Below are 13951 nucleotides of genomic sequence, written 5' to 3'. Positions count from 1 at the left end.
TTTTCTAAGTTTACACACTTCACAAACAGACACAGTCAGTCGTTCATATTTCAATCACATTCTCTACTATCAAGTCTTAAATCTATAACGAGGGCCAGGGAGATAGTTCAGTGCATTAAAGCACGGGTCTTGTACACCAGAGGGCACCTGAGGGTCCAGGTTTGATTTCCCAGAACGGCATATGCCACAATTCACCAGTGCTCTGGAGGCCTCTTTCTGTCCCTGTCTCACTGAATTAACTCTGGACTCCCAGTGAGGCCACAGTCCAGTTCTGCCACCACGAGAACAAAGTCATGGGAGATTCCTGGAAGGAACCTGTGCTCAGTTCTGTTTGTCATTTCATCTCAGTAACCAACACGCATTGGAGTACTCCACTTTTAAGTCCACGCTGGGGTAAGTATTGCCAAATCTAGCTGATAGACAAAGGAAGTAATAAATATTCAGAGAGATGGAGATTGTATCAGAGGGTAGAATCTGCCCTAAATATTAATGAAAAAGATGCTCATTTTCAGGGCACATACTCATTCAGTGTGGTTGTAAGCTTTCTAATGACCCCGCCCCTCTCAATGTAATTTAAAGCAGACTTCTAATGAAATACAAAGGAAATTCAATTTTCCATATGCAGACCTATAAATTACCAGAAATGAATCTAGGCTGTTATTTCTAGGTAATCATGTAAGGAAATGTTTTATTAAGCAATTGAAAATCAATTCACATCTCCCCCTCTGTAAACAGTAGAACTCAGATGAGCTTGTGGCACAAGTACTTTCTTTGTTACAATTAAGCAAAAAAAAAAAAAAAAAGGAAAAAAGACATAACAGTCTTGCAGACATTTCTCTCAGCAGACCACAGATTTGGAAAGTAGTTTAAATTTAGCCTTTATTTATTTTTTTTAAAGACTCAGGGACCTAAAATTAGATCATCTGAGATTAGCTGCTTGTTCAAATGAAAGCAGACCATGGGATCTCTGAGAACTTTACAAATTTCTAATTTCTTACACAAACAGGATGAAATCCTAGAGTTATCATAGAAGCTTGCAGAATTCTGGTGGGCTCTTTGAAAAAAAAAAAAAGTCAAGTTTACTGGATTCTCAGTTCAAGAACAAAATCTATCTGTCTGTCTGTCTGTCTATCTGTCTGTCTGTCTATCTATCTGTCTACCTATCTATATATATTTATTTACCAGAGCACTGATCAGCTCCAGCTTATGGTAGTGCAGGGGACTGAACCTGGGACTTCAGATCCTCAGGCACGAGAGTCTCTCTGCATAACCATTATGCTGTCTACCCCCGCCAAAAATCCATTTTCGAGTTAATGACATGTTTAGGTCTGGAGATAGAACACCTGGCAGAGTGAGCACCGTACCCATCAAGGGACCCAGAGTTTGAACTTTGGTACCACATGAGAGCCCCATGCCACCAGGAGAAGCTTCATGGATGGTGGAACATGCTACAGTGCCTCTCTTTTTCTCTCTGTCTCCTGCTCTATCTCTTAAAAAAAGAAAACAGTGAAGACGTCAGCTTGGGTGGAGTAGGGTCATTATCACACACACATATACACACATACACACACGGAATTGTTAGCAGAATACAACCCCTGCAATGTAATGACTTCAGGCTTGTAGGGGCATTATTTCATTACATCTTACCGTTCCAACGGCCTCGACTGAGATTTATCATCTTTTATTCTATGCTCACTAATGAGGCAAATGTTATATTTATAGCCTTTTTTTTTTTTTTTTTAAAAAAGTAAAATTTACAACATCAGCTACTGTGAGACACAGAATTATGATCTGAAGAGAATGAAGCTGACGGGGGATTCAGATTTACTTGCTAGCCACACAACATCTGTTTCCTACAACTGGACTGCACTGGGCATTGATATCAGATGCTAACAGTGGTTTCCTGCTTCAGACTCCAGTGAGAATATGAAACTAAACACAAACATAGCCACTGCCTCTCTAATCGATCACAGAAGGGAAGCACAGATGATAAAATAATTAACGTGTGTGTATGTCTACAGATTGGTTAGCTAGAGTGGCTTGGCTAGTGTGTCTAAGTAAAGTTAAATTTATTCGCAGAGACTTAATTTGCAATTGGATGTACAGGTTGGAGTCACATAAAAATGATCAGTGGTGTAGAATTTGCAAGGAAAGGGGTGGGGACGCAATCTGGGAAGGGCAGCTGTCATTCCCCAGAGAGACAGTTTAGTAAGCCCTCATTTCTTCTCATGAAAGACAGAGACACGCAGAGAAGGGTTACGCATGCAAAGTGAGTTGTTGGCATTTGAACCCGTGGATCTTTGTAAGTCTCAAATAGCTGTGAACGCACAGATTTCTAGCTCCTAAGCATCTGTTTCCATGGTCAGCGGACTGTGTCAACACCGTTACAATGCAAGACAATTCACAGCACCCCCTGCAGGCTGCGCACGGGGACATCGTTTTGCAGTAATGACAACACAGTGGACATCGGATTGCAAATGGCGAGAGTGAGAAGACAACACAAAAACACACTGGGAAGCAAGTCTTTACCTTTTGTCCTGGGCGGCCAGATTCTCCGGGTTCACCCTAGCCAAAGAAAACCAGAGATGAAAAAGACAGTCTTAGCAGAGTATTCCCCAAACGCTCACATCTTGGAACATTTCCACAAGGTGCTTATAATCGGTTCCTCTTTAGATATAGGAAAACTCTTTATCGTGAATGTACCTACAGTTCACATACAGACCCACATTCTCATAAAAACCAGCCAGGAAAGCCAGAAGGGACAAGACTCCCCTATGCTGTTTTGATGCTGGCTATTGCAGGAGATGAACAGCAGTGTTCTCAAGATTGGCCAAAAAAAAAAAAAAAGGTGGGTGTGGGGGTCTTGTCAAAAATCAAAAGCAAGTCCTCGATCCACACTGGGTCTAAGTATTTTTTTTTTTTTTAGAACTGTAACCAGAAAACTTTTTATTTTTGTATCAATACTATTCTCCATACAATAAGCATCCAAAAGTCACACCAATAATTCCTTAGCATTGTGTTCTACTTTTTACAGACAGCATAGGAGGAGGAACAGGTTGAGGTGGGGACAAGATCCTGCTGCAGTCTCCCAACTGTGTAATATTGGTAGTATAAGGATGGAATAAGATGGTTGGGCCAAATAGATGGACAGTATCTGAGACCTTTTTCTTCCTGTTAGCCTCTATACTCTAGTAAAAATGTTGACAATATGTGAAATTGCCCAGCACAATGTTTACCAAATGTGAGTTGCCGTTTTGGGGCAGAGTTGTCCACAGACTAAGCTATACCTAGATATACTCATCCTTCTTCCAGGAAACTAGTGAACAAAAAATGCAGTACAGTTTGGGTAAGGTAATTGTTAGCTAGGTCAGTTGAGGGCTTTAATGTCTGCTCCCATATTCCCTATTCCAATATGCCAGGGTGGAGATGAGAGTAGTTTTCCCAAAGGTCTAGCGAGCTTGTTTCAAAAGATTCCATGTGGAGGACTATTAGTCTCAACCCTCTAGTGTACAGTCCTCTCTTTTTGACGATGATAATTGTATGGGAAGAAGCGAACACGCATGCTGATATCACGGGCTGTCTTAAGGAGTTTTACCAGTTCTTCCTCTGTGTTTCTGAAGACTTATTTATTCAGTTTATTATTGGGTAGAGACAGAGAGAAATTGAGAAGGGAGGAGGAGATAGAGAGGGAGAGAGACAGAGAGACACCTGCAGCCCTGCTTCACCATTCGCAAAGCTTTCTTCCTGCAGGTGGGGACCAGGGGCTTGAACCTGGGTCTTTCTGCACTGTGATATGTGGCCCCTTATTTTTACTTTATTTTTTTTCATTTTTAAAAATCATTTATTTATTTATTCCCTTTTGTTGCCCTTGCTGTTTTATTGTTGTTGCAGTTATTATTGTTGTCATCGTTGTTGAATAGGACAGAGAGACATGGAGAGAGGAGGGGAAGACAGAGAGGGAGAGAGAAAGACAGACACCTGCAGACCTGCTTCACCGCCTGTGAAGCGACTCCCCTGCAGGTGGGGAGCTGGGGGCTCGAACCGGGATCCTGATGCCGGTGGCTCGAACCGGGATCCTGATGCCGGTCCTTGCGCTTTGCGCCACGTGCGCTTAACCCGCTGTGCTACCGCCCGACTCCCCCTTATTTTTATTTTTTGAGAGGGAATTGGAATTGGGAATCTAGCTCATGATGGTGGAGGAGGACTTAAGCTGGTAGTGAGAGTGGTGTACGGTGGTGTATTTCTTATCTATCTCAGGTAGATAAGAAACTGCACCCATGTGACAACTAGGCACATTATTTATAATCACCACCACCGAATAAAACAGTGAAATAGAAATCAAACGTGGAATTTGGGATGCAAAGGCTTGCAAGGCAACCATTACCTTGATTCCTGCCGCAGAAGATCCAGGGTCACCCTACAATGAAACCCAGGAGATGAGTTGCTCAAGTTACAAAAAGAAGAAACACAGGAACACACAGCCAGCTGACCAACAGTCTGACTCTGTTTCCCTGAGACTTTCTGTCACTGTGGTCAGAGAAATAGCTCACTTGGATGTCATGCTTTGCCATCTGTGCAAGCCAGGGTTGAGCCCAGCTCCCACTGCATCAAAGGAAGTTTTAGAAGCTGTAGTCTCTCTTTTTTTCTCTCTCTTTAAAAAAAAAAAAAGGAGATTTCCTATCTATGCTTCAGCTGTTATAACAACAATTTCCAAGATCCACAACAAACTCCCTACAAACATGGGCTCCTGTTGAATGCAAAGCAAGCCAGACTTACATTCCTAGGAAGAAACACAAAAACAAAAACATAGCTCCCTTCCCTGCACAGAGAGCTGAAACAAGGATTTTTTTTTTTTTTTTTTAATGTCACTGGCTCTGATTTACTGGTAGTTTCCTGACCCTGGAGGTCTCTGAGATGTCAGGGTGAAACAGATAAAGTCAGAGGGTTAACGATGTGGAGCCGGACAAAGCCATGCAGTAGATGAGTTAGTTTGTTTTCCTCTGGAAGCACGATCACCACTCTGAAAAGCACTTTCACCCAGCCCCCTCCTAGCTTCACACTAATTTCATTGTAACACAACATCCGGGGGGAGTTACAGGATGATGGATGACTTGGCCATGGGGGGGGAGGGCACATATAAGATTCATGGGAAAATTGAGAGAGAGAGAGAGAGAGAGAGAGAGAGAGGAAGAGAGAGAGGAAGAGAGAGAAAGGGAGTGCAAGCCTGGTTTATTTCTTTTTTTTATATGAGACTTCTTTTAATCTCTTAAAAACTTTATTCATTTTGGATAGAGATAGAAATTGAGAGGGAAGAGGGTACTAGAGAGGGAGAGAGATAAAAACACCAGGAGCTCGGCTTCACAGTTCATGAAACTTCCCACTGCAGGTGAAGACGAGGGGTGTGAGAGGCTTGAGCCTGGGTTCTTTTGAGCTGTAATGTGTGCGCTCAATCAGGTGTGCCACCACCCAGCGCTAAGATGGTCTAGTTTTTTTTTCTTTTTTTTTTTTTGTTGTTATTGATGTCATTGTTGTTGGATAGGACAGAAAGAAATGGAGAGAGGAGGGGAAGACAGAGAGGGGGAGAGAAAGACAGACACCTGCAGACCTGCTTCACTGCCTGTGAAGTGACTCCCCTGCAGGTGGGGAGCCAGGGGCTCGAACTGGGATCCATACGCGGGTCCTTGGTGCTTTGTGCCACCTGCACTTAACCCACTGTGCTACCGCCCGACTCCCGATGGTCTAGTTTTCTAAAAGGAGCAGGAAAAAAATAATAATAAAACCAAGAAAGCTGTGCACGTGGGAGTCAAAGTGAGAAGAATAAATATTTAGCATAGGAGCCTTTAAGGAAAGGTAGTATGTCCCAGCTTACACAAGTAGTGACTCCATTCCTAAAGCAAATACGTCAAACATTAGCACGTACAGGAACTAAATCAGACAGACAGATGCGGAGGGAAGAAGAGGATGTTGCCAGATTTTGAAAAGACATCAGCAAAGGACTGACACTTTCCAGCTTCTTCTAGCTGTTTGCCCCATGAACATGTGACCAAGAAAGCAAAGGGGGGAAACAATCATTTGAGATAGCAGAGAACAGAGGTAGCCACACGGAAGAAGCACGGGCTGGAATTCCCTTGGCTTTATCTCCTGGTCTGCAATGAGGAGCAAACCTGCTTTATCAATCTCCTTTATCGACTGAGATAGCTGAGGCCTCGGTACCTGTAGTACTTGCTCCAGCCCCCCTTGCTCCCCACCCCCTCCAGCAATGACACCAGTTCTGCTTTGCCTCAAAGAACCCATCACCCACCCACCTGGACACCCGCTCCCATATGCACTTTTACCGTTCATGTCCTTCTAGCTCACTTCCTGATTTTGTGCTTATGATTCCTGTCTACTGTTCTCTGTCCTCCCCTCTGCTATACAGATGGCTGCATCTGGGTAGGCTGGGCATCTACTTTGATGCTGTGTCTGGTCCACTGTGCATGTCTGATACATACAAGGCAAGCAGATTTCAAAATAATGTTTTAAGCAGTTCAGGATTAAAATGAAAAGATATCTCAAGGAAGAAGGAGGGGGGAGATGAGGAGGAGGAGGAGGAGGAGAAGGAGAAGGAGAAGAATAAGAAGAGGAGGAGGAGGAAGAGGAGGAGGGGGAGGAGGAGGAAGAGGAGGAGGAGGAAGAGGAGGAGGAGGAGGAGGAGAAAGAAGAAGAAGAAGAAGAAGAAGAAGAAGAAGAAGAAGAAGAAGAAGAAGAAGAAGAAGAAGAAGAAGAAGAAGAAGAAGAAGAAGAAGAGGGGCTTAGGAATGAGAGGAAATAATAAATTAACTTACGGAGGAAACATATCTAGGGGAGTTTTCTGACATCTGTAATTGCTATTGCCCAAGGAAAATTAAAGAAAAGGACCCCAAAACTGTCTCCTTGTAGAATGATCCTGCTTTCTTTTTCCCAGTTGTTAACATTCAACTGAGTTCCAGTAGGTTGTGAAATAAATACCACCAGCAAAATAATACTTATGTCTGTTTCTACGGAATCAACGTACCAGACGCGTACCACTTTGCACAGTAAGGTCTTTGTATTCATAAAATCGACGTTTGACTTCACCAAGCTCCTTCTTTCATCTCATTCATACCTCAGACAGCTCCCACGAGATAGGGCAGATATTTCTGTTTTCATTTAGTAGATGAGGAAATCGAAGTAACTAGAGGTTAAGTGAATTTTGAACTTCCTGAAATTCTATGGCCATGTTCTTTTTATTGGAATCAGAAAAGAATTATTGGCTTACTGCATTTTGACAACAGGGCACAGAGATTGTTGTAACCTGATAAATAAAAGGAAGTTGTGTCTCTGAACCATGGTTCAATTTTTTCCCTCCTTCCCCCCCCAAAAAAAAATCTTTTCAGCATTTTAATGGAAACTGGCTGGATTCTGATGATTTTTAATCCATTCATTGAGAACCAGGGCTACATTTACTTCTCCTTGACAGTGGATGGAAATAAGTTTCCTGAAAGCCTGATTTACATGTGAAAACTGCAGTTGATGGACAATTATGAGCGATAGCTTAGTTCTTTTTTTGGAAAACAGAACTGTGAAATCTCAGGGAATTTTTATAACTTCTAAGTGGCAAGGCAACTGCTAGGAGACACTCATAAATTAAATATTTAAAGGCTATGGCTGCAGGAAGGGGAAATCAATTGGTGCTTATAATCTCATTCCACTAAAGGAATGAACACAGGGTTGAAGGAGGAGAAAATCAACTGTGTTTTTAGAATAGCTGTAGCTTTTTTAAGTTATTGGTTTGGAAACAGAATTTTCCACAGGATAAATCACAAATGAAGAAATACTGTGAGAAGATACTTGAATGAATTTGGTTCCAAGCACTGCGGTTTAGTTTTTTTTTTTTTTTTTTTTAAGAACATTAACTCAGGGGGCCAGGCAGTGGCACACCAGGTTGAGCACACACATTACCATTGGCAAGGATCTGGGTTCAAGCCCTTGGTCCCCACCTGCACGGGGAAAGCTTCACAGGTGATAAAGTATTGCTGTAGGTCTCTTCCCACCCACTCTTAATTTTTCTCTGTCCTATATAAAATAAAGTAGATACTAAAAAAGATGATTTAAGAGATGAAAGAACATTAACTTTTATTTTTTAAGTACGCTATATGATTTTGCATGGGAACAATAGTAAGTAGTCTTTATACTTGCATATGTTTATTGTATAAAACAACTACATTAGTGCTGTGCATCTCTCCTCCAATGAAGTCTAAGGCCAGTACTTAAATAGACCTACATTTTATTATTAGTTACTTAATAATGATCAACAAGGCTGTGGGATAAGAGGACTATAATTCCATATAGTTCCCATCACCAGAGTTCTGTGTCCCATCCCCTCCATTGGAAGCTTTCTTACTCTTTAAAAAAAATTTTTTTTAATGTTTATTTATTTATTTTCCCTTTTGTTGCCCTTGTTGTATTTATTTATTTATTTATTTTTTTATTGATGTTGTCGTTGTTAGATAGGACAGAGAGAAATGGAGAGAGGAGGGGAAGACAGAGAGGGGGAGAGAAAGACAGACACCTGCAGACCTGCTTCACCGCCTGTGAAGTGACTCCCCTGCAGGTGCGGAGCCGGGGGCTTGAACCGGGATCCTTATGCCAGTCCTTGCTTTCTTACTCTTTACCCCTTTGGGAGTATGGACCAAAATTCTTTATGGGATGCAGAAGGTGGGAGTTCTGGCTTCTGTAATTGCTTTTCTGCTGGACATGGATGTTGGCAGATGGATCCACACCCCCAGCCTGTTTCTGTCTTTCCCTAGTGGGGCAGGGCTCTGGGGAGGGGAGGTTCTGGGACACATTGGTGAGGTTGTCTGCCCAGGAAGTCAGGATGGTATCATGGTAGTATTTTTCAACTTCTTACAGACCTACATTTGAAAATCATCTTGAAGAACAATTACGCGGTAACATTTGTGTTTTAAGCTGAATAAACGCAGCATTTCTGCTTAGCATCATTATTTTCATACGCAATACTTGGTGTATGACCATGTGTGCCAATAAAATCCACGTTAATACCTCAAGTGATATATGTGGGAGCTGACTGCTATCATTCACTGGTTAATTTCTTGTTGACTGAGCATCAGTTATGTGCTGGTGTATTTAGAATACAAGGACGGGAGAGCAACAGGGAATAAAGCAGTTAGAATCCCTGCCCTGCCCTTATTCATCACCAACTAGCGCATGTATGTTAAGACAGTATTGCTAGAAAGCAGAAAAGATATTTTCTTTTTCTTAATTTGCATTTAAAAAAAAAAAGTGGGGCTGGTAGCGCAGCGGGTTAAGTGCACATGGTGCAAAGCACACGGACCAGCTTAAGGATCCCGGTTTGAACCCCCGGCTCCCCACCTGCAGGGGGAGTCGCTTCACAGGCGGTGAAGCAGGTGTGTAGGTGTGTAGGTGTCTATCTTTCTCTCCCCCTCTCTGTCTTCTCCTCCTCTCTCGACTTATCTCTGTCCTATCCAACAACAACATCAATGGAAACAATAACAATAAGGACAACAACAAGGGCAACAACAGGGGCAACAAAAAGCGAAAAAAAATAGTGTCCAGGAGCAGTGGATTCGTAGTGCAGGCACTGAGCCCCAGCAATAACTCTGGAGCCCCCCCCCCAAAAATAGTAACAAAAAATGTGGGGTCTGGGAGATGAGTTAACAGATAATCACAGAGCTTCTGTGCAGAAGGCCCTAGGTTCAAGCCCTGGCAACACAGATGGCACGTTGGTGTCCTGCATGGGTGGTGGAGTGATGCTGTGGTATCTCTTCTTCTTTTTCTGTCTCTAGAGAATCTCTAAAAAGTAGAATATTGGCGGAGGGGAGATAGCATAATGGTTATGCAAACAGACTCTCATGCCTGAGGCTCCAAAGTCCCAGGTTCAAGTCCCCGCACCACCATAAGCCAGAGCTGAACAGTGCTCTGGTTTAAAAAAAAAAAGTAGAATATAAAAGGGGCCAGGGAGATGGCTTCAGAATATGACAATGGGGAAGGCTCTGGCTTCTGTCCTTTGCACAGTATTAAGAAGAATCTGGACCAGACAGAGGCAGTCACGTTGGGGAGGTTTCTATGTCTGTATCTATGCAGAAGACATGCTGAACAAACATCTGGTACAGGAAAAGGCCCTACCATTTAACAAAAGTCAGAAGCAGTTTGAAAGTAAAAACTTAAAAAAAAAAAAAAACAACCAAGTGTTCCTTCAGCAAATATTTATTACTTTCCAACTATGGAACTTGGCAAGAAACTGGATAGGTGCTGGGAATTAGATTGTTGTTGGGGTGGTTTTTTTTTTTTTTCCTTCTTCTTCGGCCTTTTCCAGTGAACTGGATGTCCAAGGACACAAAGAATTGTAACTCATGGAGATAAAGGTTATGGGAAGGGGGTGGTGGTTCTGGGTGCTATGAAGGCTTATAGCAGAGGATCTAACCATCCAGAGAAGCCTAAAAGGCTGCCCAGGGAAAGGACCTCCCTGGTAGCTGTCCTGGCCTGAAGAGCAGGACTAGCAGATGACGAGATGGAGGCGGATGGAGAGAGCTCCAAGCTAAGGGTGAAGGCAGACAAGGTTGGCTGAGTCACAGAAAGCTCGATTCTACCCTGGGCAGGCCGCCCACTGAAAGTGCGAGGGTTTCTTTCTTTTGAAAAATATTTTATTTATTTTGGATAGAGACAGAGAGAAATTGTGAGGGAAGGGAGAGAGAGGGAGGGAGGGAGGGAGAGAGAGAGAAGGAGGGTGTGAGAGAGAGACACTGCAGCACTGCTTCATCACTCATGAAGCTTCTCCCCCATACATGTGGGGACCAGGGACTTGAACCTGGGTCCTTGCATTTTTTTTTTAAAATTTACTCCCTTTTGTTGCCCTGTTGCAGTTATTACTGATATCACCGCTGTTGGATAGGACAGAGAGAAATGGAGAGAGGAGGGGAAGACAGAGAGGGGGAGAGAAAGACAGACACCTGCAGACCTGCTGCACTGCTTGTGAAGCGACTCCCCTGCAGGTGGGGAGCTGGGGGCTCGAACCGGGATCCTTATGGGTCCTTGCACTTTGTGCCACATGCGCTTAACCCGCTGCGCTGCCACCTGACTCCTGAGTCCTTCCATTTTATCACACGTGTACTTTACCAGATGTGGCACAGCCCAGCCCTTGAGAGTGAGGCTTTTTAGAAGAGAAGACAAGATTTTTCAAGACCCCCAGCATGGGTGTGGCTTCTGCAAAGGTTCAGAAGACGCAAATCACAGATGCTGGCTGGTAGGCAAAGCAGGCGGCATTACTTTGGGGAATGGAGACCGGGGAGCACAGCAAATGGAGACAGGGATAGGCAACAGCAGCAGAGTGCAGGTGGAGCCAGCTCACTTGCACAAAGTAACTTGTGTGTTACTTTGCCCTGTGCACCAGGTTCAAGCCTGGTTCCTATTCTGTTTGTTAAAGGGAGCCTTGCTGCTGTGGCCTCCTCCATTCTCTCTCTGCACCTCTGCCTTCTCTGTCTCTAAAGAGATATAACCAAAGAGAGAAAGGAAAGGAGGGAGGGAGAAAGAGAATGCAGGTGGAGCTTTAAAAACTTTTGTATAAAATTGTGCATAACAGAACAGTGTGGTCAAACCAGAAAGCTCCTAGAAATGATCAGGCAATAGAGTAAGGTGTCAGGCTACCAAATCAGCATACAGTGTCTGGGGGTTCTCTTTTAGGCAAACCCTACGTCAGAAGAAGCAATCCAGAAGTCAGTCCCATTCACTATAGCAGCAAAAGCAATAAAATAGCTAGGAGTAAACCTAACAAAAGAAGTGAAAGACTTGTCTACTGAAAACTATGAGTTGGGGCCAGGCGGTGGTGCACCTGGTTAAACGCTCACATTACAGCGCACAAGGATCCAGATTCAAGCCCCTGGTCTCCACCTGCAGGTGGAAAGCTTCACGAGTGGTGAAGCAGGGCTGCAGGTATCTCTCTGTCTCTCTCCCTATCTCCCCTTTCCCTCAAAATTTCTCTCTGACAGGCTGGGAGTACAGACTGACCTGTCAACGCCCATGTTCAGTGGGGAAGCAATTATAGAAGCCAGACCTTCCACCTTCGGCATCCCACAATGACCTTGGGTCCATACTCCCAGAGGGATAAAGAATGGGAAAGCTATCAAGGGAGGGGATGGGATATGGAGTTCTGGTGGTGGGAACCGTGTGGAGTTGTACCCCTCATATCCTATGGTTTTTGTCAGTGTTTCCTTTTTATAAACAAAAATTAAAAAAAATCTCAGTCTCTATACAATAATAAGTAAATAAAAATATTTTTTAAAAGTATGAGTCACTACTCAAAGAAATAGAAAAAATACAAATAAGTGAAAAGATATTGCATGGATTGGGAGAATTAACATCATCAAAATGAACATCCTACCCAGAGTCATACACAAATTTAATAAAATCTCCATCAAGGTCCCACATAGTTGTTTTTCTTTTTACTTTTTTTTTTGAGAATAGAACAAAAAGCTACAAATGTTTATCTGGAACCAGAAAATACTTAGAATCACCAAAGCAATCTTGACAATGAAGAACAGAACTAGAGGCATCACGGTCCCAGAACTCAAACTACATTATAGTGGCATTGTCATCAAAACTGCTTGGTACTGGAACATAAACAGACACACTGACCAGTGGAATAGAACCGAAAGCCCAGAAATAAGCCCTCCACACCTATGGATATCTACCTTTTGCCAGAGGCCTAAACTATTAAATGGAAAAAGGAGAGTCTCTTCAACAAATGATGTTGGGAAAACTGGATTGAAACGTACAGAAGAATGAAACAAGAACCACTACACTTCACCACCTACAAAGCAAACTCCAAATGGATCAAGGACTTGGATATCAGAACCAGAAACTATCAAATATTTAAAGGAAAATATTGACAGGGCATCTTCAATGATACAAACCCAACAGCAAAGAACCAACGGGACTAACATCAAAACATTCCAGGCACTGCACCAATGCTCACTTTCTGATGGGGAAGAGAGATAAGAGGTCCACATCCTCATTTGCTGGTGGGATGAACACTGCAGACAGTGGGATGTCACTTCTTGCACAATGATGCCTCTGGTGTGACACCCTCAAAGCTAGAGTGCACTAGAATTGCTGGCTGCCGAGAAATTCCAGCCCCATGCCGCTTTTTTTTTTTTTTTTTTTTTTACAACTATACAGCATTTCCAGATGCCCAGTCCAGGAAGGCGCAGATTGCTTTCCCATCCAAAGCCACTAGGTTGGATCAAAACGAAAAAAAAAAAAATCTTATTAAAGAGAGCCAGTCAATGACGTCATTTACTACAGCAATGGCAGACAAGACACGGCTTTTGATTCTCCATCTCCAGCTTGGCGAGTGATGAATGAATTTCACATACTGAACCCAAAGGCCTTGAGTAGAGTGTTTCCAACATGCTGGAAACAAGTTATATGACAGAAGCAGGAAATGTTTTTAAAAAACACATCAAAAATTATATTCCAATTATAGCACATGCAGGCATGAATGCTACAGGTCAGATTACACGTTATACATTACAGGACCTATTTACAATCCCCTCTTTAGATACATTGGCAGTTTATAGGAATTATTTCTGCTGTAACTTGAAGCGTTCCTTATACTTAATTTCAGTTGACTAATAAAACATTTTGATAAAGTACAAAAACAACTAATCTTGTTGCCCTCCATTTCCATGTGGTAGGAATGCTAATGTTTATTGAGAGTTTATATGTGAGTCAGTATGGTATGTTATTTACATTGATATAAAAAATAGGGATGATATCCCTTTGGGATGAACTTGGTCTTTAAAAAAATATATTTATTTATTTATTATTGGATAGATGCAAAGAGAAATTGAGAGGGGAGAAGGAGAAGTAAAGAGGGAGAGAGACAGAGAGACACCTGCAGCTCTGCTTCACCACT

The 13951-nt window shown here is 42.8% G+C and overlaps 1 protein-coding gene across 1 annotated transcript in view; it reads right to left on the bottom strand.

Annotated features, from left to right (window-relative positions):
* Nucleotides 1-13951, bottom strand: part of COL25A1 (collagen type XXV alpha 1 chain) — a 234056-nt gene that overhangs the window by 95800 nt on the left and 124305 nt on the right. Inside the window, exons 18-19 of the mRNA XM_060172381.1 lie at nt 4385-4417; nt 2530-2565 (exon numbers count right to left, since the gene is read on the bottom strand). Of these exons, the coding sequence (XP_060028364.1) occupies nt 2530-2565; nt 4385-4417 (69 nt within the window). The remainder of the gene's footprint in view (nt 1-2529; nt 2566-4384; nt 4418-13951) is intronic.

This window comes from Erinaceus europaeus, chromosome 2 (assembly GCF_950295315.1).
Source record: "Erinaceus europaeus chromosome 2, mEriEur2.1, whole genome shotgun sequence".
Classification (NCBI taxonomy): Eukaryota; Metazoa; Chordata; class Mammalia; order Eulipotyphla; family Erinaceidae; genus Erinaceus; species Erinaceus europaeus.
This window is presented reverse-complemented; position numbering and strand designations above follow the sequence as displayed.